Genomic DNA, 27,107 nt, shown 5'->3' with positions numbered 1-27,107 from the left:
ACTTCATATAAACTGTCATAATGACCCCTTTTTTACGGCTAGAAGCTTCAAGATTCATCAAATTTTCTTCAAATAGTTACGTTTACGTCATATATTTTTGAAATACGTGATTCGTAGCCATAGTTTTTACATGCAGACCACAAAAAACGTGAAGCTTTGCATCCTCACACAGATTACCTACCTATTTTTTATTTTATATTTATCTTAAAAATCGTTTAGATATGTTCAAATTTCACCAAATGCTTACGTGTATAGCATATATTGTTGTCTGAGAAAATCATAGATACCGGTGGTATATATAGTATATATCCCATACAACCGATTGTTCAGATAAGAAACTTTGCGCAATTTCTTCCCCATTTTAACAGTTATAAGCTTCAAATTTCACCGATTGCTTACGTATATAGTATGTATTGTTGTGTCAAAAAATCATAGAGATCGGTGATATATATAATATATATATGATGGTATATATAGTATATATATATAGTATATATATATTTTTTTACGATTTCAGCCCCATTTTAACAGCTGGAAGCTTCAAATTTCACCAACTGCTTACGTGTATAGCATATATTGATGTCTGAAAAAATCATTGAGATCGGTGGTACACATAGTATATATCTCATACAACCGATTGTTCAGATAAGAAACTTGGCGCAATTTCTGCCCCGTTTTAACAGTTAGAAGCCTCAAATTTCACAAAATGCTTACATATATAGCATATATTGTTGTCTGAAAAAATCATAGAGATCGGTCGTATATATATTATATACTTCATATAAACTGTCATTTTGACCCCTTTTTTACGGCTAGAATCTTCAAAATTCATCAAATTTCATCAAATAGTTACGTTTTCGTCATTTATTTTTGAAATACGTGATTCGTAGTCATAGTTTTTACACGCAGACCACAAAAAACCTGAAACTTTGCATCCTCACACAAAGTACCTACCCGTTTTTTATTTTATATTTATCTTAAAAATCTTTAAGGTATGTAGATCTGTTCACTATATATTTCTTATCTTATACATCCGATTATTCGGAGATTACGAACGGGATAAGATTATTGTTCAGCCCCATTCATGAAAGGTATGAAGTCTTCGGCACAGCCGAAGACAGTCCCGTTCTTACTTGTTTCTTTTGGAACGTGTACCATAACTAAAATATAAAATAAATGTAAGGCGCGATAACCTCCGAAGAGATCTAAGGCCGAGCTTCTCTTCCAATTTGCGTCGTGCTCCTCTTGATTTTTCCCTACAAATTGGCCGGACGGGACCTACATGTTTTATGCCGACTCCGAACGGCATCTGCAAGGCAGATGAGTTTTCACTGAGAGCTTTTCATGGCAGAAATACAATCGGAGCGCTTGCCAGACACTGCCGAGGGGCGACCCCGCTTAGAAAAATTTTCTTCTAATTGAAAAATCTTATTTCTAAAATTTTGATGTTGCTTTGCCCGGGAGTTGAACCCAGGGCATACGGTGTGATAGGCGGAGCACGCTACCATCACACCACGGTGGCCGCAGGCGGTGTACCATAACTGGGCTTCCGAATAAACGAATATGGCCAAGGTTCGGTTTTTTAGAGAACCAAACTTCATGTGGAGTTTTGTCTCCTAACGTTGAACAAATGGATCTGTTTTTTATGTAAACAGCTGTATTAGCAGCTTCCGCCCAGAACTTTTTGGGCAAATTAGCATAAAAAAAAGCACTTTGCTTTTTCAATTACTGTTCTGTTAGCCCTTTCGCAAACACCATTTTGTTCGGGAGTATATGGACAAGTGGTTTGATGTAGTATACCGTCCTGCAATAACAAATTATCAAAACTTTTATTGCAAAACTCGCCAATATTGTCAGTGCGCAAAATCTTGATTTTCATATTTTGTTGGTTTTCTACCATTGCTTTGAATGCTTTAAACCTCTCAAAAGCTTCACACTTTTCTTTTAAAAAAATATATAAATGTCATGCGACTATAGTCGTCTACAAATATACTTTGCACCTCCAATAGACCTCGATTCCATGGGACCACAAAGACCAGCATGTACAATTTGCAGAACGTCGTCGCTTTTGTGCAATTTGGATGGGAACGGCAATCCTGCTTGTTTTCCCTCACAACATGTCACACATGAACTTTTCTTGATGTCACTATTAAATGAGTAATCTACACAATCAACAACTCCATTTTTCATTTTGTTCAAGTCCGAACTGTTAATATGTCCTAAACGTCTGTGCCATAGCTGTGCGCTCACTAATGATTTTGCTGCTAAAACGGAACATTATTTTAACTCTAATTTATAAACGCCATTAACCAAATCTGCCCTAGCGACAAGAACATTTTTTTGGTTGCGAATGTAGCAGTGGTTGGCTTCAAATGATACATGATTTCCACTTTCGATCAGGGCACTTACAACCAATAAGTTCGTCGTTAAATTTGGCACGCACAGAACATTTTTTACTGTGATATCGTAATTATAACCAGTGACAATATTTACTTCTCCTGAACACACAACTGGTAATTTTGTTTCATTTGCAATTATAATTTCTAACATGCCAGGGGAATTATTAACGTTTTCAATCCAATACCGATTTGCTGTTAAGTGTGAACTAGCGCCGGAGTCCACGTACCATTTATTTTTGTCATAACTACCACTCAGAAACACGGCACTGAACGCATTCGATTGTTAATTTTTCAATAGAGGACACTGATTCCTATAATGACCAGCTTGCTTACATTTATAACAAGTAATATTATTTTGTGCAATGAGTTGCGTTTTATTTGACATTCCGTATGTATGCTTGCTATTGTTTTCACGTATTTTCTTTGTGCTTTGTTCGCAACAAATGCAGCATTACCTGATTCATTGTCGAATTTAGAAACTTCAATGTCCAGCAACTTTGACTTGATGACGTCAGCAGTTATACTGATTCCAGAGTGTTCTATTGCCATTATCATTGGCGAAAAATTTTCTGGCAAACCAGCTAAAAGTAAGGAACCTACCCATTCGTCGGTAATCTGAAAACCTGTACCATTCAACCTCTGTGCTGTTTCAACTACTTGGGTTATGTACGTTGTCATTGAATTACAGTTTTCTAGGCGTAACGAGATTAAGTGCCGCAACAATGTTATTTTCCTCGAAAAACCTGAGTCATCAAACATTGCTTTCAGTTTTGCCCATAACTCTTCCGAGGTGTTAGTTGCCTTAATATGCACATACAAACTTGGGTCTATGGTCAATACTAGCTTTGCCTTAGTTTTTGCATCCTCCTCAACTTTTTTTTCTTGTTGGGAATTAGATTTAATGTAGTGAACCTTTCCTTCCAGTACCAACATGTTTTCAGCCGCAAAACACCATTCATCGTAGTTTTCTCTGCCTTTCAATTTCGGCACACTTTGTATATAATTGGTAGCCATTGTTTGGTAAAACAAAGTTAAAGAATAACTAATTTTTCTTTAAATTATTTAAGTAAAAAAACGTGAGGCCCATAACCTATTAATTAGAACACGTGAATCTCCGTTGACAGTCGTACTTCAAGTGACTTTTTATTAATTAGTATATATATATATAGGCGTGTGGTTATTTAATACAAATGAGTTATTTTGATATTGCCAGATTTAAAAATAAATTAACAAATATTCGTTATTTTAAGTCGAAAAGTATATCATAAGCAACGGAAGAGCTCTTCGTATATTTGATGCAGCCATCCAGAAATTGCGCAAGGATTTTTTAAGAAGGCTTAAATAGATTTTGGCATATGGCGAAAGGCGAACTCAACTCGACTTGGCCGCCAGAAAATTGCTTTGCAGAATGAATGCACGCAACTCCGGCGGATTTGTGTTATCCCGCTCTCTTCTTCTTCTTATGCTCCTCTGTTGATGTTGCTGTGACAGCAATTCATTACTTATTCCAGTGAATACGACATGAAATGCAGTAATGTGCATTGTTTATACCTTATTTCTTAATTTCAAACAAATTCGCAACAATAATTGAACTTTTCAATTTTTTAAACAAAATAAGAAATGCGCAACGAAATTTCAAGTGACAAAACAGCTGACTTCGAAAATTCGAAATTCCTATTCCCCAATTATTCTTCTCCCTAGGAGAAAAGAATTGGTGGAATTTTTCGCGGTAATAAAAAAATCCGCGGGAACAAAATCCGCGAGAATATTTAGAATTTGTCTGATTGTGTCAGGGTACAGTACGAATGAAAATCAACGTATCATGCTACAGTATTGTTAAGTAGGAGTGCTAATTATTTTTAGCTCTATTATGATCAGCTTTTCATACATACATATGTAGTTTTGCTAAACGAAAGTCCTTTTTTTTATATGAATGAAAAAAATGTCCTTTTGTTTTCCTTTTACTATATAGTTATCCCTCAAAAAACGGTAATTTTCACTAATCTGTCGTGACTGATTTTTAGCTTACTGCTATTTTGTTGACTCGAGGTCAGAATTTTGCAAAGGTCGCTTAAACTTTCAACCACAAACATTTATATTTTCAGGTCTGGTATTGTTCCTAGAGGAGGATCATTATGTAGCCGAAGATTTTCTCTATCTCCTCGACATGATGCAGTCTTCAATTGGAAGCTTATGTCCGCAATGTGACATACTATCCCTGGGCACATATTTAAAAACATTTAACTACTACACATATAACAGCAAAGTAAGTTGTAATTTAGAAAAATTTTAAGTCTAAAATATTTTAATTCAAGAATATACTTAGTTATGTTATGTATCAAACAAAAAAATTAAAAAAGTCATATACATATGTATAAAAACAATTACGCTTTGATAATGCTTTGAGCCCATTAACCAATTTTTATCTCTTTTTCTTGTTTTTTTACAATTAAAAAAAATAAAATTATTTTTTTCGGTTTTCATGTAAATTTTTTTATATCTTAAATGACGTTAGTCTAATAAGAAAAACCTTAGCAGCCAATATGCTTCCTCGTTGCTCACTTCCAGCAATTTATTAGGATATAATCGCAATAAAAATAGAAACTCGCTGCAAATGTCATCGCACGCATCGCCATCGTCGTTGTCATCGTCCACATCATCAGCTGCGAATAGCTTTAATAAAAAGTATTTTTATAATAAAAATGATGATAATAATAATAATAAAGTGTATGTGGGTGATACAAATGCACAAATCATTAATATACGCCACAATTCCATAACCACATCCACAACAACCGATAAAAGCGCCGCACAACAATCGTGGAGTTATCACGTGCTACCATCACTGTATTCTGTCTATCAGAAGGTAGTTGGGCTAATAAAATCATATTCATTGGTTATGTCATACATGTATACCTGTAAATAGAAATTTAACCTATTCATGAAGGCTCATATACATATATGTATGTATGTATTTACTAAATATGCTACCTGTATATTCGCATGCATTAGACCATATTGAAAAAATATTCTTTTTAAATTTAATTTTCGAAATTCAAGTTAAATATCATAACTCAAGCACACAAAAACGTATATGTATATATATTTGTACATCTGCGAGTAAAAAAATAGCAGCGAAAATTGTTAGCAAATTTTATCATTTATATTTTTTCGTTAGTTTACAACAAACTTTATTAAAAGACAGTTTCGAAAAAATTTTAAATTTCGAGTAGTTTTTAAAAATCTTAAAAAATTCCAAGTTTTTATTTAGAGTTTTAGAAAATTTTGAGTATCCAACTACATATATATTCCAATTCATGTTCGCCTGAAAATATACAAGTTTTAAGTTTCTCAATATTCGTATTTATTTTAGTCAATTTTTTTCCAAAGGGGGTATTAAATTATCTTTCATATAACTACTGAAAAAAATGCTTTAAACTTTGCATGGAAGAAAATCTAAGAGCCGTTTCCACAATTAAACTTTTAGCTTAATCCGTGTGATAAGAATATTTTTTTAAACAAAAGTTATGTTTATAGGACCGATAAATTTTGAAGCTGATATGAGAAAACGGCCTAAAACACTCCCGTCGACAAAAATAAAGTACAAAATCGTTGAGAATTTCTAGAGAATTAAAACCTGTGCTTAATGAAACTATTCTTATTGGGCCTCGATGTACTAGGGCCTTACAGCATATTACTGTATGCGAATGCTTTTAATGTGTTTAAGCACCTCTTCAGGCGTTTTACTCTATATGACGAAGTTGCCTTCCCAGAGCAAAGCTTTCGCACAAAAGCGACAGATTTGTGTATCCTATATATTTAACTTACTTAAAGAATCTAAAGTGTCCCGTATAGTACCCAGTTAGAGTTCGTGGGTCCTCTCTGCTTAGATTAATGAGCTTGGTTGAAACTCTCGTTGCTGGGGGTATAAACAATTTGGCCTGTTTTTGCCCTGGGAATTCACTGACTGAACTGCGGGATATACTCCTCACAGATAAGCCTATCCGTAGACATTCTCTTCGCGAATTTCCATTGGATGGATTTCTGGATGAAATATAGTGGGGTAGCATCCTATTGGTATCGATTTCTTCTCTTGGTCACCTGTTGGGGTTAGAATTCTTGTCTGTACTGCTGCCGGATCAGCCATTACGGCTGTAAAAGTGAAAAAAACGTTAGTTAATTGCTTAAAAGCATCGCCGCTCGAGGGCAAGAGCTGGCGGCATCGGGGTTTAAAGGGTTGATAAGCGCAATACAAAGCTGTGTAGCTTCAGTGCTCCCCAACCCAATTGTCAGCCGCACCTACGCGAAGGGAATCCTGTTAGAAATATGAATGTATTATACACATATTTAGCAGGCGAGGCTTTAGCGAAGGAGCCACCTTCCTTGCCATGTTGTTGCAGAACATAACGGCTTCTTCAGCCGTTTGTCCTTCTTGCACTTGTCAACAAGTTGGTAATCGAATACATTTAGTTAAAATTACTGTTTGCTGTACTTTATATAAAATTTCAACTGCAAATAATTTTGGAATTTGACGTACGACAACTTTTTATTCTTTAAACATCCTACTTAATAAAAACGTTTGCCTATAAGTTTGTAAACAGTTTTCGTTAAATAATTTGGGAAAATATGGCAAAACTGAACGAAAATTCTGGTGACCATGGAGATACGGATACAACTTTACTGAGTATCTCGTAAACTAAGCAGATATCAATAAATGGAGAAACTTTTGATATGGTCTAAAGTGAAAATAAATGCATTGTATTTACATTAGGGCGGGTCGATTTAAAAATCGCTCATTGCTCTGTGAAAATCGTATTCTAGGGATCAAAATAAGAAACTTTGCCGAAGTAACATACCAAGGTTCAAGTTACCAGACGGTGCACGGCGTAGTTACCGTGGCGTGTAGAAAATATATGTTTGTACATATGAATGAATGTGTCAATAAATCTCAGGCCGTACCAAAGCGAGCCAAAATATATGTATGTACAAATGTATTAATATGTATGTAAGAGTGAATGCATTTTAAGACATTCCAAAACGGGTCGAAATATATTGTAACGAATTTGCTTGCAAATCCTCTTATTTGCAACCCTCTGCTAAGTTCGTATCGCTAAACTGTTGAATAAATAACTCCAATATGTAATAATGCAAAATGGCCTTTATTCAAGTACTTCACAATAACACTTGTACTTTGCAACGAATAGTTTACTTAATAACCAAACTGATTGACAGCTCAAATGAAACTCTACTATTCAAAATAATACTGCTATAGCTCTACTTCTTACTCGCTTGCCCCGCTTTTATAGTTTACGCTGCATACTTCTAGGCTCTTCGATTTCCAGAACTTACTAGTTGTTTCGGCTACAAAATCGCCAGCCACAACTACGTGCACAAATTATTGCTCTCTCTTGTGACAACTCAGATAAGATATATGCATGTGTTTGTGCATTGCCGCTCCGCTGCTCGTATACGTACATATGTGTAGACGCAATTATTTATTCGTTTATGTAGATACATAATGATTGGATTATTGATGTGAATGTTTGTAGTTTACAGTCTCTCGCACATACATAGACGTATAAGTAAATGCATCTGTGTGTGACATCTTTCGGCTGCCTTATATATGTGTATACATGATTTGATTATTGACGTAAATACTGCTTATCGTGGCCTTGGCATCGCCTTAGTGATGGTATAACTTAGTGATGGTAATATCCGTGACACTGCCCTCCACCTAAGTCTGATCGTCCCGGTCAGACAAATCTCTCGATCTAAACGCTGCTAATCTCTCCAAATGAACCACTTTCATTTTGGTTCGTGGTTTACCGATGGTTTGTATGCGGTACACTACATCGTTGATCCGTTTTACAACTTTGTATGGGCCTTCCCAATTACACTGCAATTTCGGGGACAAACCTTTTTTTCGTTGCGGGTTGTATAACAGCACCAAATCTCCTTCCTGAAAACCTTCTGAATTAATTGCTTTATCATATCTGGCTTTCATCTTGTCACTCATAATCTTTGTTCGTTGCCTTATCAGATCATGTATTTCTCTTAGCTCTTCTTCCAAATCACTAGTGGATTTCCTGACATTTCTCTCCGCATTGGCATCTATCCCAAACTTCAAATCAGCTGGCAGTCTAAGGTCATTGCCAAAAATTACTTTTGCATGGGTTTGGCCCGTTGTCTCATGCACTGCTGATCGGTAAGCCATCAAGAATAATGGTATGCGGGTATCCCATTCTTTATGGTACTTGTCCACTACTTTCCTTAAATGCTCCTCCAATGTTCTATTGAATCGTTCTACCATACCATCGGATTGAGGATGCAATGCAGTTGTCCGTGTTTTTCCAATGCCCAATGACTTACACATTTCCTGGAACACAGCTGATTCGAAATTCCTGCCTTGGTCAGAATGTAACTCCATTGGTACACCATACCTTGCAACCCAATTGTTTATAAACACTTCTGCTACCGTTTCCGCTTCTTGATTTGGGATTGGATATACCTCTGGCCATTTGCTGAAATAATCCATAACTACCAGTACATATTTGTTTCCGCCGTTGCTAGTAGGAAATGGACCGGCGACATCCATAGCGATCCTTTCAAATGGCGCACCTGAGTTATATTGCTTCATCTGGGCCCTTTCGCTCTGCTGCAAACCTCGCAGTTCGCAATCCACTCAGTGACCGACTGACGGCAACCAACCCAATAGAATCTCTGTTTAATCTTCTCGAGCGTCTTCGTGATTCCAAGATGACCTCCGCTTGGACCATTATGCAGCTCGCTGAGCACATCAGGAATCCTCTTTCTGGGAACAACTATCAGTTTATTCTTGTATTTACCATCCTCACTCTCCCATACTCGATGAAGGCAACCGGATATCAATTCTAAACTGTTCCACTGTGCCCAATATGACTTCGCAATGGGACTCTCTGCTGACATCTCTTCTCTGTTTGGCCTTTCATTTCGTTCGAGCCCTTGCATAACACGTGACAGATCTGCATCTTCTAGCTGGCACTTTCTTAGCTGTTCCTTGTCCCATTCATCTGTACATGTTATAGTCATTAGCCGGACATCTATAATGTCTTCTTTAGCCTCGGCTTTTGAACAGTGCTTGCATTCCAAACTACATGGTCTTCGTGACATTGCATCGGCATTTCCATGGGTACTACCTTTTCGATGCTCAATGGAAAAGTCATAGCTTTGTAGTCGCTCGATCCACCGTGCCAATTGTCCTTCCGGATTACGGAACTGCAGTAGCCATTTTAAAGCTGCGTGATCTGTTCTGACACGGAATCGCTGGCCGTAGAGGTATTTGTGAAAATGTTTAACGCACTATACCAATGCCAACAGCTCTCTCCGCGTAACGCAGTAGTTCCTCTCTGGTTTTCCAATCGACCGGCTGTAATATGCAACTACCTTCTCCTGTCCATCGACCAGTTGTGATAAAACGCCTCCTATAGCATATCCACTCGCATCTGTATCTAGAATAAATGTTGCTCCTGGAATCGGATATGCTAACATTGGGGCAGTGCATAAACGCTCCTTCAATGTTTGGAAAGCCACTTCTTGCTCCTTCTTCCATTCAAAAGCTTTATTTTTTCTTGTAAGCTCATGGAGGCTATGGGCTACGCTGGAAAAATTTTGTACAAATCGGCGGTAATATGTGCACAGCCCAAGGAAACTTCTTAATTCATGTAGGTTCTGTGGTCTTGGCCAATCCTTTACAGCCTCTATCTTTTCGTTCGCAGTGCAGATGCCCTCTGTCGTTACCTTGTGACCCAAATAATTTACTTCCTTTTTAAACAGCGAACACTTTTTGGGACTTAACTTCAGACCAGCGCCAGCTATTCTTTGGAAAACTTCCTCCAAGTTCTTAAGATGTTCATCGAAATTCTTGCCCAATACGATGATGTCGTCCAGGTACACCAAGCATGTTTTCCAATGTAGACCTTTCAATACCTGGTCCATGAGTCTCTCGAAAGTAGCTGGTGCATTACATAGTCCAAAGGGCATTACTGTAAATTGCCAAAGACCATCTCCGACGCTGAAGGCTGTTTTCTCTTTGTCTTGCTCCTTTACCTCCACTTGCCAGTAGCCGCTTTTCAAGTCCAGTGTGGAAAACCATTTCGTACCAGAGAGCGAGTCCAGAGTGTCGTCAATTCTTGGCAATGGGTAGCTATCCTTTTTCGTAACGTCATTCAACTTCCGGTAGTCCACGCAAAACCTCATTTTTCCATCCTTCTTCTTTACAAGTACTACCGGTGAGCTCCAGGGACTAGCTGATGGTTCGATGACGCCGCTGTCGCTCATTTCTTGTATAATTTGACTCACAACTTCCCGCTTCGCCAGTGGAACACTACGTGGAGCTTGACGGATCGGCCTCGCATCTCCAGTGTCAATTTGATGTTTCACAACGTTGGTGCGGCCTGGTTTAGAACCATCCTGGTCAAATATGTTGGCGTACTTTAGGAGCAGTTGTTTTGCCTTACTCTGATATGCTTCCTCTAGCCCCTGCGTCCATGCCGTGATGTAATTTGAAAGATTAGTATTACTAGCTGAAACGTGTTCCTGGAGCTGTTCACAGTTAATAACTACTTCAGCCTCTTGGCATCTTCCCAAAATAGCTCCTTTAGTCAGTTTGAGTGGTGAATTGAACTCATTGAGTACTCTTACCGGAATACGTCCATCTTGTTTTGCCATAGCCAGGGTTTTTCCTACAAGTATGTTCAGTGCTTATTTGTTTGCTGCTTCGACAACCCACAATTTGTTTGTCCCACGATCTCCATCAACCTTTGCCCAGATAACTGCTTCGGATTTTGGTGGTATTCGCTGACTCTCTTCCACCAGCACTCGTTTACTGCTGTAGCCTCTCTCGTAGCCGAAATTAAGTGGTACATCCATGTTCTTATATCGCATCGTCTTGCTTCGCATGTCGATCTTGATGCCCTGGTCGATTAAGAAGTCCACTCCAATTATGATTTCATCAACAATCTCTGCCACTATAAAATTGTGTACTACCGTGACGTTCCCAATTGCGACTTCACATGATACTTCTCCTAGAACCGTGCTGTCTTCTCCAGTGGCTGTACGCAATCTTGCTCCATGCAATGGTCTTATCTTCTTGTTGACTAAATCCGCTCGAATGATGGAATGAGATGCACCCGTATCTACAGTCAGTAAACGTTCCTCTCCATCCACATGTCCTCCGACAGTAAGATTGTTTGACCTTCTTCCAATTTGTGAGATAGAGATTATGGGGCATTCAATTGAGGGAGCCAGCTGTCGCCCCTTGCGGCTGACTCGCTTTAGTTTAACGATTGAGTGGACTTGGAGATTTGCTCATCTCCTTCAGCTCTGCGTTTACGGCCACCCACATTGTTGGAGCTATTGGAACCGGTGCTGCAATTTCGTGCAATATGACCTGGGTTGCCGCACTTGAAACATTTAATCACTCCGGCATTTTTCTGTTGTGATCCCTTCAGTGCTTCCAAAATTGTGTCTACCCAATCTGGTCTTTCCACTTCCACACGATGAGCTTTGTATGCTGGTTTACTTAATAGTGAGGCCGTTTCCTGAGTCAATGCATGTGATACCGTTTCAGCAAATGTCAGTTTTGGGTTTGCGTATGTAGCTCGCTTCGTTTCCACGTCTCGTATGCCATTTATAAAACTCTGGATTTTTACCCTCTCGGTGTATTCCACGGGTGCGTCCGCATTTGCGAGATGAGCCAACCTTTCAACATCTGAAGCAAACTCTTGCAATGTCTCATTTGCTTTTTGGTTGCGGTTTTGCAACTCAATTTGGAATATCTGTTTTCTATGCTCGCTTCCATAACGTCTCTCGACAGCGGCCATCAATGCTTCATAGTTGTTGCGCTCTCCTTCGGGAATCGTCTGTAGGATTTCGGCTGCTGGCCCTTTCAATGCCACGAACAGAGCTGCAACTTTATCTTCAGCATTCCAGTTATTCGCTGCTGACGTCTTCTCAAATTGGAGCTTAAATACCTGGAATGGAACAGAACCATCAAACGTTGGGGATTTTACCTTCAGAGTAGACGTTGAAGTGATTGGACGGTTCAATTGTAACTCCTGAATCCGATCTTTCAAAGCATCCATCTCGGCCTCCACTTTATTTTGTCGTTCACTAACAGCCTCCAGCTGCGATGAGAATTTTGTTTCCTGTGCCTCCAGCTTTGTTGAGATACGCTCTTCTTGCTCTTCCAGTTGAGCAGAGATCTGCGATGATATCTGTGCTGAAATTTGCGCCGACATTTCGGATATTCGTGCCTCTTGTGCTTCAATCTTCGCGTTTATTTCAGATGACATTTCTGCAATACGTGCCTCCTGTGATTCCATCTTGGATGCCATATATGTCTTCTGCGATTCTAGTTGAGATGACATGTTGGTGGATATTTGTGATGACATTGCGGACATTTGTGCCGATATTGCAGCCAATATCAGGTTCAAGTCTGTGTTCGCCATTGTCTGCGGTGTTTCATTTTTCTCCTCCAATTTTGTTGTCTCATCGCCATCAAGATGAAAGACATACTCTTCCACGTCAATTCCTTCTAATTCCATTGCCTCTCGTAGTCGTGCTTGAAGTTCGATCTTATTGCCAGTTGTATTTAATCCACGGTTCTCCAACTCCTTTTTCAGTTGCTGGATCTTCAATTCACTGAACTTTGCCATGTCCAAGTTTATTCGAAGTCTTCGGAATTTATTCAACAATTCCTCTTCTGACACCAATTGTAACGAATTTGCTTGCAAATCCTCTTATTTGCAACCCTCTGCTAAGTTCGTATCGCTAAACTGTTGAATAAATAACTCCAATATGTAATAATGCAAAATGGCCTTTATTCAAGTACTTCACAATAACACTTGTACTTTGCAACGAATAGTTTACTTAATAACCAAACTGATTGACAGCTCAAATGAAACTCTACTATTCAAAATAATACTGCTATAGCTCGCTAGATAGCGCTTAATCCAAATCTCAAATCAAACTGAATTACTTCTTACTCGCTTGCCCCGCTTTTATAGTTTACGCTGCATACTTCTAGGCTCTTCGATTTCCAGAACTTACTAGTTGTTTCGGCTACAAAATCGCCAGCCACAACTACGTGCACAAATTATTGCTCTCTCTTGTGACAACTCAGATAAGATATATGCATGTGTTTGTGCATTGCCGCTCCGCTGCTCGTATACGTACATATGTGTAGACGCAATTATTTATTCGTTTATGTAGATACATAATGATTGGATTATTGATGTGAATGTTTGTAGTTTACAGTCTCTCGCACATACATAGACGTATAAGTAAATGCATCTGTGTGTGACATCTTTCGGCTGCCTTATATATGTGTATACATGATTTGATTATTGACGTAAATACTGCTTATCGTGGCCTTGGCATCGCCTTAGTGATGGTATAACTTAGTGATGGTAATATCCGTGACAATATGTTTGTACAAATGAATGAATAACTTAATGAGTGAATTCTACACCATCCGCCTTTGAAAGAGTAGACATATATAATTTTGTGCACGAATTATCTATGGCTACTCAAGTTATACGATTAATTCTTGAATCCGTTTGTGCTTACTTTGTTTGTTGGTTTTTTTTTTTTTTTTTGCGTGTGCTAGTATTTTGTGACATAATTTTAGCTTGATTTCAACGAGTAGTTTACTTTTGTTTTTTTCTTTTGTTTTATTATTGTATTTTTCTTTTGCATACAATAAAAATTTTCTTTGTGCTTACAAAATTAAAGTGCTCTTATTCTATGAGTTTAAGCCTATTTTCATGTATTATGATTTTCTTATTTTGATTTATGTTTTCTATGTTTCTATTTTCTACATTGGTTTTATTAATATTTACTACTCTAAAGGGAATTATAGTAAAATTATTATTTTTATCGATTTTTTCCACCTTATCTACTATCTAACTTATGACCTGATTCATTTTTTACTAACACTAAATCTCCTAAATTTATTTCTTTATATTGTGTTTTCCTATCATAACTAATTTTTTGTTTTTCCTTAGCCTGTTTTACTAATTTATATGCTCTATCTTGCGCTATTTGTAACCTATACTTAATTTCTTTGTCGTAAGCCTCATAATTGTATAATAGGCTTACTGTATTTTCTCTTCAATCAATTCCTCTTCCATCTGTTTTTTCAGAATTATTTATCGTGACATTACCAAAGAGTATATATTTGTTAAGAGGCGTCACTCGATACTTTATTGTTGCCAAAGCAACCCTGTCATGTCGAATGTGATTCTCAAAGAAGTTTGGTTTAGTTTTTTTTAACTGAATCCTATATATTTATGCGGTAAAGTGACTTTGCATAATTTCGATTTTTGGAAAGATAATTAATTAATTAATTTAATAAAATCAATAAAATAAACACAAATACCCCACGAAAATGTATAGAAGGCGTTTTTATAAATACATCTGACAAAAAAAACCAACGACTACCTTGAGAAAACATCGAGTAATTTGCTTTGGCAACAACAAAAGTATCGAGTGACGCCTCTTAACAAATATATACTCTTTGACATTACTGTTAATTTGACCCTTATTATACTTTTTTTTAACATGAAATGATATATTAACTTGGTCCGATGTTTGTAACGTTGAGAAATATAGAAGATAGACTCACCATTAAATATACCGAATTGATCATGGCGACGAACTGAGTTGATATAGCCATGTCCGTCTGTCCGTCCGTCTGTCTGTTTGAACGCAAACTAGTCCCTCAAATTTTGAGATATCTCAATGAAATTTGGCACAAGGATGTGTTTTTGTATTATATTAGACATTTGTCGGATCCGGTAGGATCGGACCACTATAACATATATCTCCCATACAACCGATCGTTCAGATAAGACGATTTTGGTCATTCCTCCCGCAATTTAGAAAGTATAAACGTGAAACTCGGTGTTATATATTCTAATATATCTTAGAAGATATCCTGAAAAAATCACTTTGATCGGAGCTATATATAGTATATATCCCATACAACTGATAGAAAGATTTTTGGCAATTTCACCCTTAATTTCCAATATAAAAACGTTAAACTTGGTGATATTTATTCTAATATATCATAGAAGATTTCAAGAAAAAATCATTTCGATCGGAGATATATATAATATATATCCCATACAACCGATCGTTCAGATATAAAGATTTTTGGCCATTTCTCCCTTAATTTCCAATATAAAAACGTTAAACTTGGTGATATTTATTCTAATATATCATAGAAGATTTCCTGAAAAAATCACTTTGATCGGAGCTATATGTATATAGTATATACCTATCCCATACAACCGATCGTTCAGATATAAAGATTTTTGGCCATTTCTCCCTTAATTTCCAATATAAAAACGTGAAACTTGGTGATATATTCTAATATATCATAGAAGATTTTCTGTAAAAATCATTTCGATCGGAGCTATATGTAATATATATCTCATACCGATCGTTCAGACAAGGGGGTTTTTTGCCATCTTTTATTTTATATTTATCTTAAAAATCGTTTATGTATGTAGATCTTTTCACTATATATTTCTTATGTTATACATCCGATTATTTGGAGATTACGAACGGGATAAGATTATTATTCAGCCCCATTCATGAAAGGTATGAAGTCTTCGGCTGTGCCGTCCCGTCCTTACTTGTTTATTATTGAAATATCCGCTCCCGTATCGATTAGGAGGGTTAATATGGAATCATTCAGAGTTGTTCTGGAAGATATGTAGCTATTAAGGTGTAAATTGAAAATAAAAGTTTTTATTTACTGAGGTGGATTTTGTTGGTTTTCCTGTTCTGTAACATTTCGGACATTTCTGGTGATATTGCGTGTATTTCCTCGCGATCCGACCAGATTTCGACCAGATCTTTGCTTATTTTGTCTGTTATTATTATTATTGTTATTATTATTATAGGTATTGAAAGAACGTCTATAATTTCCTCTATAATTATTGTTTTGGTAACGCCTGCGGAAGTTACCTCGGAACTGATTTTGTTGGCGAATATGTAATATTGAATTTGAATTTCCAGTTACCTCTGTGCAACTGTTAGTGAATTTTAATATGGCTTCGTTCATTGTTGTGAACGTTCCAGCTTACATAATTGTTTTTACCTTTTCGTTGGAGCAGTTTTTACACATAGCTTTCACAGCTGATTGTGTAGCATAATTGGTTGCTAACTCTGGTGTTAGTCCGTCAGATATGTAAGCGCCTTCCAACGATTTTGTGAGCCTTTTAATTTCAGCAGTGTATTGGTTTGCCGTTTTACTATGTTGCTCGATGTTCAGGAGTTTTGCTGTCAAAACTTCAACTGATTCACCTTTATTTGCTGTTTTTAATTTTTGTCTTGTTGCTTCAATTGAGCTTTCAGTGCTTAATAGATTTCTGGCTGTTCCTTTCAGCTTGGTTTTATCATCGAAACTGCTATAGCTTCAGTGGTATCCTTAATTTGTTCTAGGATATCCAAAGAATCTAAGAAGCTATTCAAGTTCTCAGCTTTGCCATCGAGTTCTGGCAGAACTGACGAAGCAGTCTTTAAAAATTCGACTATTGTATGTAGCATTTTGTCGCTTTCTGTTTGCGAATTTTTATCAGTAATTTAAATTTTTCGGGCTTCCCCTAAATTGGCAATAGGGCAGCAAAATCTATTTCTATTTCCTTTTCAAATGACGTTGGGACCAATGCCTCAACGTTATCTACTCCGTGAGGATACCAATTTATCCCTGACACTGGAAACATTTTTTGTGCTTCTATCTGAAGTTTAGCTGTTAAATTGCTATATACCCTTTGTATGATTTTTCCTATATTGTTTAACGACTGTAATATTGTCGTGAGGTGTTTCAACACAGTAAATCTTAGTATGGTTGTATTTTTGTTGATACACTTATAAGATTTTTCCGCCAAGGTCTTCTCTTCCACAAGCTACTTCAGAATGGTTTCCCATTTCTCCATTGGGGTTGTTGTTGTTGTTGTAGCAATGCCCGCCCCACCTAATAGCCGCGACCGATCACAAATTGTCATCAATATCCTCTAACGGGAGTCCAAGGAAACTTGCCGTTTCAACAGGGGTGGACCATAAGGAAAGGGGTGTTAGAGGCGTTGGTTCCACATTACAATTAAAGAGATGGTTGGTGTCATGTGGGGACACATTGCAAGCGGGGCATACATTTTGTATGTCGGGGTTGATTCTGGATAGGTAAGAGTTTAACCTGTTACAGTATCCAGAACGAAGTTGAGCAAGAGTGACACGCGTTTCCCTGGGGAGTATGCGTTCCTCTTCCGTGAGTTCTGGATATTTTTCTTCAAGTACTGGATTCACCGGGCAATTCCCGACATAAAGGTCCGACGCCTGTCTATGGAGTTCACCAAGGACCTGCTTGTGTTTTTTCGCTTCATACGGCTGGGTTCTCAGGTGCCGTATTTCCTCAAAATGCTTACGGAGATGACTCCTTAGGACTAGGCGGTGCTGGTTCGTCAATCAGATGTCTGTTGGGATGCCCAGGTTTCTGGGTATTCAACAGAAACTGTTTGGTCAGCATCTCATTTCTCTCCCTGATGGGGAGTATTCTCGCCTCATTATGCAGATGGTGTTCTGGGGACATAAGAAGATAGCCCGTGGCGATTCTGAGAGCAGTATTTTTGCCTGTAGTTTCTTCCAGTGGGTAGTTTTTAGGCTTGGCGACCATATGGGTGACGCGTAGCACGTAATCGGCTGGCTAATTGCTTTGTATGTGGTCATGAGCGTTTCTTTATCTTTTCCCCAGGTACTGCCAGCAAGGGATTTGAGGATTTTATTACGGCTCTGAATTCTCGGAACAATTGCGGTTGTGTGCGCACCAAAATGTAGATCCTGATCAAACGTCATACCCAAGATTTTGGGGTGTAGGACAGTCGGTAGCGTAGTGCCATCGACGTGGATGTTCAATATGGTCGACATTTGGGGCGTCCATGTTGTAAATAAGGTCGCGGAAGATTTAGTCGGTGACAATGCCAGGTGTCGGGAGGCGAAAAAACTGGAGAGATCAGGGAGATAGCCGTTTATTTTATTGCATAGCTCATCGATCTCTGGGCCTGGGCCTGTGGCCATTATTGTGCAGTCATCGGCGTAGGAAACGATTGTGACTCCTTCCGGTGGTGAAGGTAGCTTATATATGTAGAAATTAAACAAAAGTGGGGATAGGACACCACCCTGTGGCACCCCTTGTTTAATTCTCCTTGGTTTTGATGCTTCGTTTCTGAATTGCACCGATACCTGCCGACCACCCAGATAATTTGCGGTCCACCTTTTAAGACATGGGGGAAGGGTAGACCCTTCCAGGTCTTGCAGTAACGAGCCATGGTTGACCGTATCAAAGGCTTTTGATATGTCTAGCGCTACGAGTACTGTTCTATGGTGGGGGTATTGATTCAAACCGCAATTTATCTGGGTGCTAATGACATTTAGCGCGGAGGTAGTGCTATGGAGTTTTCTGAAGCCATGCTGATGAGGGGCTAGCTGCAAATGTGCTTGGAAATAAGGGAGCAAAATGGCTTCAAGCGTCTTTGCCACTGGCGATAGGAGAGATATCGGACGATATGACTCACCTATGTTAGCTGGTTTCCCAGGCTTTAGTAGCGGGATCACCTTGGCCATTTTCCATTTCTCGGGTATGACAAAGGTGGAAAGAGACAGGTTGAAGACATGCGCCAAATATTTGAAACCCTCTTTCCCTAGGTTTTTAAGCATCGGCATGGCCATGCCGTCTGGGCCCACTGCTTTGGATGGTTTAGCGCGACCAATGGCGTCCTCAACCTCTCTAGCGGTGATGGTGATTGGTGGCGCGCTGAATTTGTGTTTATGTGCGTGTCTATTGGCTCTCCGTCTATCTTTGTCGACCGTAGGATACATTATATATTGTCGGCAGAAAGCGCTCGCGCATTTTTTCGCATCCGACAGCACCTTATCGCCAAAGGCGATGGAAACTTTGTCTTTGTGCTTAGTCGGATTCGATAGGGACTTTACGGTGGACCAAAGTTTACCTACACCGGTAGAGAGGTTACAACCTCTTAGGTGCTCTTCCCATTTCGCCCGCTTGTGTTCGTCCACAAGCAATCTGATGCGTTGGTTTATATCCCTTATTTGGGGGTCGCCTGGATCAAGCTGTCTTATAAGGTCGCGTTCCCTCGCTAAGCTCGCGGCCTCCGCCGGGAAGTGGGCCGGATTTCGGGAATTCTCCCGGCGGGAATGAAATGTGCCGAGGCGGATTCAATGACCTTACGGAAGGCACGCTCCCCTTGGCGGGCATCAGTCGGGATAGGGAGGGCAGCAAAGCTGCTGTCTGTTGCAGATTTATATTCTTCCCACTTTCCTTTTTTGAAGTTTATGAAAGTGCGTTTTTCGGTGACGATGAAGTCGGCGGCACGCTCGAACGAAATAAGTATGGGCAGGTGGTCGGATGCCAATGTTACCATCGGCTGCCAGTTGACGCAGCTTACGAGTTCTGCGCTCACGATTGAGATATCTGGCGAGCTATGACAGCTTCCTACCATACGTGTGGGGGCGTCTCCGTTTATTGTGCAGAACGTCGTTTCTTCTATTTGATCCGCCAACATCTCACCCCTACTGTCCGCCCGCAAGTTTGAATGCCATAGGTCGTGATGGGCATTGAAATCGCCTAAGATAATGCGATTGTTGCCAGTGAGTAAGGCCTCGATATTAGGGCGGTATCCACTGGGGCAACAGGTGACAGGAGGGATGTAGATGTTGATGATTTCTAGATTTGCATCGCCTGACCGGACAGATAGGCCTTGACGTTCTAAGACATTGTCCCTGCGGTCGATGCCAGGATCAAATACATAATATTGCACAGAGTGGTGTATAATAAACGCGAGGCCGCCTCCATTTCCGCTCTCGCGGTCTTTCCTGTGGACATTATACCCAGAGCAGGTCTGCAATGCAGATCTTGCTGTGAGTTTAGTCTCTTGAATCGCAGCAATGCGGATGTTGTGCCGCTTCATGAAATCGACTATCTCCGTAATCTTCCCAGTTAGTCCATTACAGTTTAACTGCAGAATTCTGAAGTGCATGAGGGGTGACGCCGCCACTCTAGGGGTAAGAGACGGGTGACTACGCCTAGGTTGTGGAAGGCCAGGACGCAATTGCTGTTGTGGCCTTGGGACTGGGCGCCCTTGGGCAAGTATTGGGGTACCCGGATGATTTGGGTTTGCGACCTGGCAACATGGCGCGATGAAACCCGTCGGGGGGTTGCCGTCGCGGAGACCAGAGCATCTAGGAAAGTGGCACCACCCAAGGCAGGAGCTGCATTGAGCGGATGTCGCAAACCTATATATTCTGTGCTGGCAGACGGTGCAAACGGAGGTAGGGACTAAGAGTCTGTTTCCCTGACCTGAACGATTGCTGCCAGAAAAGAGGGGGGGAGAAGAAGACGGGGGCAGGGGCTGATGCTCAGCATTGCAACCAGCTCTACTACGAAGGTAGTAGTTATGAGTGGTATCAGCTGTTTGAGTTGTTGGCGCCGTGGGGCGCGAGCAGCAGCGGGTACTTGTTGTGGCTTGCTGAGAAGCAAGGCTGCTGGAAGGTAGTGTGGGGGGGGGCGCTTAGGCGTAGACTACGGGACGCCCTTGGGCGTGAGCAGCAAGGAGCCACAAAAGATTTATAAAAGTTACGTGGACGTCGGGTTTTGGGATCAAGCCCAGAACAACCTGTCCGATGCAACTATCCCTTGCACGAGACACACTGAACAGAGTATGACCGTCCTAAAAAGATTATTTTCTGGCAAATGCAGCAAAACCATTTCTCAGGACCGGGTCAGGAGACGGACCCGGATTGGGTTCGATACCTTCCCGGAGTAAGAGAATATGTAGCAGTCCTGCTGCAAGGAGCTGCTGGGAGGATGACAATTTGTGGGGGGGGACGAAACAAATTAAATGGGGTCACACTGAAATGACAGTCCTTGGTCGGGAAAAATCCCGAGTCGCTCCGGTACATAGAACCGACTGCCTTGGGAAGCGACTGCCATTGGGGTATTTATTTGTCCTTTAGAATTAGACTTTGTCTAGACAATCTGCTCGGCTCATGTATCTTTTCTTTAAGAATTTATTGTGAGCTGAGTATAATTTGAGAAACAAATTGAGGCAAGTGCAAATTGTTAATATTATCAATAAGATTTTGATAAATTCTAATGCCTCACTATGGTCAATGGCCTGAATGGAATTAATTACGTTTGCATTGGCTTCTTCTACTTTGGATTTTTACCTCCCATTTCGAAATAATAATTGCTAAAATTTTCTTATATTTATTTATTTATTAATATTAGTCGGTACGTCCCATATATTTAACTTCGTACCTCCATCTTTCTTCAGCTGTGGTTAGTCCGGGTATTAATACATTTTCTAAGGTGGGTTTCCTAGGCATGTCAATCAGTTTCCACCATTTTTTAAGTGAGACTAATGACTTTTCTGCTTCTTTTAATTTTTTTAATGATATTATACCTTTCTTAAACTTCCTATTTTCCAATTCTAAATTATCAACAGTGCGGTTGATAGCCTCGTAGTCAAGGTCATTAGGCAATGCACTCTCCATTGAAAAAGCTTACTTTATATGCCCTTGATTTTTCTTATTTCTGTCTTTAAAAACGAATTTTTCCTCTGTGTTTGTGAATAAATTATATTTTGGCTACAAAATTGCTACAGCTTTTCTAAGGTTGAATTTTTTACCTCCTCTTTTTCTTTTGATTTTATCTGGTTTTGGAATCTTTGGTTCCTCTATTTTATATGTTGCTGATTTCCACGCCTATATTCTTCTATGGTAATTGCCTTAGGGCCCTGTTTAATTTTTTCTGATGTTTCTACTGCTTTTTCTGATACTTTTTCTAGCTTGTTTTCTTGCTCCTGAATTAATTGGGTACAACGCAAAAATATTGCGTCAAATTCTTCCTGACTACTTATATCGTCGGCGGCCACCGTGGTGTGATGGTAGCGTGCTCCGTCTGCCACACCGTATGCCCTGGCTTCACACCCCGGGCAAAGCAACATCAAAATTTTAGAAATAAAGTTTTTCAATTAGAAGAAAATTTTTCTAAGCGGGGTCGCCCCTCGGCAGTGTTTGGCAAGCGCTCCGGGTGTATTTCTGCCATGAAAAGCTCTCAGTGAAAACTTATCTGCCTTGCAGATGCCGTTCGGAGTCGGCATAAAACATGTAGGTCCCGTCCGGCCAATTTGTAGGGAAAATCAAGAGGAGCACGACGCAAATTGGAAGAGAATCTAGGCCTTAGATCTCTTCGGAGGTTATCGCGCCTTACATTTATTTTTATTTACTTATATCGTTCATTTAAAAATCTAGATGGAAAAATAATTCGTAATTCTATTGGCAAACATCTACTTTTTGCCCATAAACTGGCAGCCTTTAGGTTGCCAAATGCTTCTAAAAATACTTAAATAAAAAAATAACTTAACTAATTCTGCTTGGCTGGTCCTCGTTCTCCACGATCTTGTTTTCTTTCTAGTTTGCAGGATCCCTTGCTTATTCCACTTCATTATGCGTCGGTGGTGGTCGTTTTGGTGGCGGTAATGAAATAAATTTCAACTGAAGGTATACCCATTGCGTGAACAAATGTGGCAGATGCAAACGGTTATCATACAACTGGTGATCATAAACCCAAGTTACCGGAACAAGTGTTGTTTAATTTGTTAATAAATTCTGCCAATAACGCCAGCTAAGAGCTTAATCCGGTATTTAGTTTTATGCTTTCTTCCCCGTGTTTGCAGCTGTAAGGTAGGATGCCAAAAATGAGGCAGGATGCCAATAATGAGGCAGGATACCAATAATGAGGCAGGATGCCAATAATGAGGCAGTAGGCTACTAGTTTCGGCAGTCGGATGCCAATTTAGCCAGGATCGCCACGTAATAATTGAAATAATTGAATTTGGTGTAGTGCCAATTAAGCGGCACCAGACGGAATTGAGTTAAATAATACCTACTTACACTAATAATTACAAACTAAGTGTATTACATACATATACCTTCGGTTCCCTGGGAACTGCGTTCTAAGCATAAATAAAATTAGCTGTGGAATCTGCAACGCAAACATAAGTAAATCATGTTAATAATTTGTATACAGGTAAAGACTTGTGGCGAGCAAGCTTTAAACAGTAACATACCAAGGTTCAAGTTACCAGATGGTGCACGGCGTAATACCGTGGCGTGTAGAAAATATATGTTTGTACATATGAATGAATGTGTCAATGAATCTCAGTCCGTACCAAAGCGAGCCAAAATATATGTATGTACAAATATATTAATATGTATGTAAGAGTCAATGCATTTTAAGACATTCCAAAACAGGTCGAAATATATGTTTGTACAAATGAATGAATAACTTAATGAGCGAATTCTACACTGTTACAGTATCCAGAACGAAGTTGAGCTAGAGTGACTCGCGTTTCCCTGGGGAGTATGCATTCCTTTTCCGCAAGTTTTAGGTACTGTTCGTTGAGTACTGGATTCACCGCGCAATTCCTGGCATAAAGGTCCGACACCTGTTTGTGGAGTTCACTGAGGACCTGCTTGTGTTTTTTTGCTTCATACGGCTGAGTTCTCAGGTGCCGTATTTCCTCATCATGCTTGATGACTCCTTAAGCCTCTAGGCGGTGTTGGCTCACCAATCAGATATCTGTTGGGATGCCCAGGTTTCTGGGTATTCAACAGGAACTGTTTGGTTAACATCTCATTTCTCTCCCTGATTGCGAGTATTCTCGCCTCATTATGTAGATGGTGTTCTGGGGACATAAGAAGACAGCCCGTGGCGGTGCTGAGAGCAGTATTTTGGCAGGCCTGTAGCTTCTTCCAGTGAGTAATTTTTAGGCTTGGGGACGCGTAGCATGCAACCGGCTGGCCAATTGCTTTGTATATGTTAATGAGCGTTTCTTTGTCTTTTCCCAAGTACTGCCAGCAAGGGATTTGAGATTTTATTACGGCTCTGGATTTTTGGTACAATTGCGGCTGCATGCTCACCAAAATGTAGATCTTGATGAAATGTCACACCCAAGATTTTGGGGTGTAGGACAATCGGTAACGTAGTGCCATCGACGTGGATGTTCAAAATGGTCGACATTTGGGACGCCCATGTTGTAAATAAGGTCGCGAAGGATTTAGTCGGTGATAATGCCAGTTTTCACGAGGCGAAAAAACTGGAGAGATCAGGGAGGTAGCCGTTTATTCTGTTGCAAAGCTCATCGATCTGTGGGCCTGGGCCTGTGGCCATTATTGTGCAGTCATCGGTGTAGGAAACTATAGTAACTGCTTCTGGTGGCGAAGGTAGCTTAGATAAGTAGAAATTAAACAAAACTGGGGATAGGACACCACCCTGTGGCACCCCTTGTTTAATTATTCTTGGCTTTGATGTTTCGTTTCTAAATTGCACTGATACCTGCCGACCACCCAGATAATTTGCGGTTCACCTTTTAAGACATGGGGAAAGGGTAGACCCTTCCAGGTCTTGCAGTAACGTGCCATGGTTGACCGTATCAAAAGCTTTTGATAGGTCTAGCGCAACGAGAACTGTTCTATGGTGGGAGTTTTGATTTAAACCGCAATTTATCTGGGTGCTAATGGCATTTAGCGCGGTGGTGGTGCTATGGAGTTTTCTGAAGCCATGCTGATGACAGGCTAGCTGCAAATTTGCTTTGAAGTAAGAGAGCAAAATGGCTTCAAGCGATTTGGCTACTGGCGATAGGAGAGATATCGGGCGATATGACTCTCCTATGTTAGCTGGTTTCCCAGGCTTTAGTAGCGGGACGACCTTGGCCATTTTCCATTTTTCGGGAATGACAAAGGTGGAAAGAGACAGGTTGAAGACATGTGCTAAATATTTGAAACCCTCTTTTCCTAGGCTTTTAATCATCGGCATGGCTATGCCGTCTGGGCCCACTGCTTTAGATGGTTTAGCATGACCGATGTCATCCTCAACCTCTTTGGCGGTGACGGTAATTGGGAACGCGCTGAATTTATGTTTATGTACGCGTCTGTTGGCCCTCCGTCTAACTTTCTCAACCGTAGAATGCATTATATGTTGTCGGCAAAAAGCGCCCGCGCACTTTATCGCCAAAGGCGATGGAAACTTTGTCATTGTGCCTAGACGGATTCGATAGGGACTTTACGGTGGACCAAAGTTTACCTACACCGTCAAAGAGGTTACAACCGCTTAGGTGCTCCTCCCATTTCGCCCGCTTGTGTTCATCCACAAGCAATCTGAATCTTGGGTTTATATCCCTTATTTGGCGGTCGCCGGGATCGAGCTGTCTTATAAAGTCACGTTCTCTCGCTAAATTTGCGGCCTCCGCCGGAAAGTGGAGCCGAGTTTCGGGAATTCTACCGGCGGGAATGAAGCGAGCCGAGGCGGATTCAATGACCTTGCGGAAGCACGCTCCCCTTGGCGGGCATCAGTCGGGGTAGAGAGGGCAGCAAAGCGGTTGTCTGTCAAGGATTTGTATTCGTCCCACTTTCCTTTTTCAAAGTTTATGAAAGTGCGTTTTTCTGTGACGATGAAGTCGGCGGTACGCTCGGGCGAAATAAGTATAGGCAGGTGGTCGGATAAAATGTTACCATCGACTGCCAGTTGACGCAGTTTACGAGTTCTGCGCTCACGATTGATATATCCGGCGAACTGTGACTGCTTCCTGCCATACGTGTGTGGGCGTCTCCGTTTATTGTGCAGAACGTCGTTTCTTCTATTTGATCCGCCAACATCTCACCCCTACTGTCCGCCCGCAAGTTTGAATGCCATAGATCGTGATGGGCATTGAAATCGCCTAAGATAATGAGATTGTTGCCAGTGAGTAAGGCGCTGATATTAGGGCGGTATCCACTGGGGCAACAGGTGGCAGGAGGGGTGTATATGTTGATGATTTCTAGCTTTGCATCGCCTAACCGGACAGATAAGCCTTGACGTTCTAAGACACTGTCCCTGCGGCCGATGTCGGGATCAAATATATGATACTGCACAGAGTGATGTATGATAAACGCGAGGCCGCCTCCATTTCCGCTCTCGCGATCTTTTCTATGGACATTATACCCAGAACAGGTCTGCAGAGCAGATCTTGCTGTGAGTTTAGTCTCTTGAATCGCAGCAATGCGGATGTGCTGCCGGTTCAAGAAATCGACTATCTCCGTGATCTTCCCAGTTAATCCATTACAGTTTAGCTGCAGAATTCTGAAGTGCATGGGGGGAGACGTCGTCACTCTGGGAATAAGTGACGGGTGACTACGCCTGGGTTGTGGAAGGCTAGGACGCAACTGCTGGTGTGGACGTCTTTGGGTAAGCATTGGGGTACCCGGTGTATTTGGGTATGCGGCCTGGCAACATGGCGCAATGAAACCCGTCGAAGGGTTGCCGTCTTCCCAGCGGATTAGGGGATCAGAATATACCCGCGGTAGGTATGCCTGTCGTAAGAGGCGACTAAAATACCAGATTCAAGGGGCTGTGTAGCGCAACCCTTCAGGTTGCCAGCGCAATATATAGCTTCTTCAAACCCAATTGTCAACCTCACCTATCCGCGGCGAATCCTGTTTCACTAACAGACGAGGCTCTGGCGACCCCAAGCTCCTCATGGAACTTGGGGGTGGGGAGGGGGGAATGGCCTGAAGGTTTAATGTGGCCACATAAATCGTTCCCGAGAT

The 27,107-nt window shown here is 40.5% G+C and overlaps 1 protein-coding gene across 30 annotated transcripts in view; it reads left to right on the top strand.

The window, feature by feature from the left end:
* The window catches only part of Mgat2 (alpha-1,6-mannosyl-glycoprotein 2-beta-N-acetylglucosaminyltransferase), a 124,731-nt gene that overhangs the window by 42,092 nt on the left and 55,532 nt on the right, over positions 1-27,107 (top strand). For 28 of the 30 annotated variants that reach the window (XM_067760582.1, XM_067760581.1, XM_067760584.1 and 25 more), the window contains 2 exons: positions 4,505-4,665; positions 4,915-5,265. In XM_067760582.1, coding sequence (XP_067616683.1) covers positions 4,505-4,665; positions 4,915-5,265 — 512 coding nt within the window. The remainder of the gene's footprint in view (positions 1-4,504; positions 4,666-4,914; positions 5,266-27,107) is intronic. The other 2 variants (XM_067760609.1, XM_067760608.1) reach the window with 1 other exon arrangement.

The sequence above is a fragment of the Eurosta solidaginis genome, chromosome 1 (assembly GCF_040869045.1).
Source record: "Eurosta solidaginis isolate ZX-2024a chromosome 1, ASM4086904v1, whole genome shotgun sequence".
Classification (NCBI taxonomy): domain Eukaryota; kingdom Metazoa; phylum Arthropoda; class Insecta; order Diptera; family Tephritidae; genus Eurosta; species Eurosta solidaginis.
This window is presented reverse-complemented; position numbering and strand designations above follow the sequence as displayed.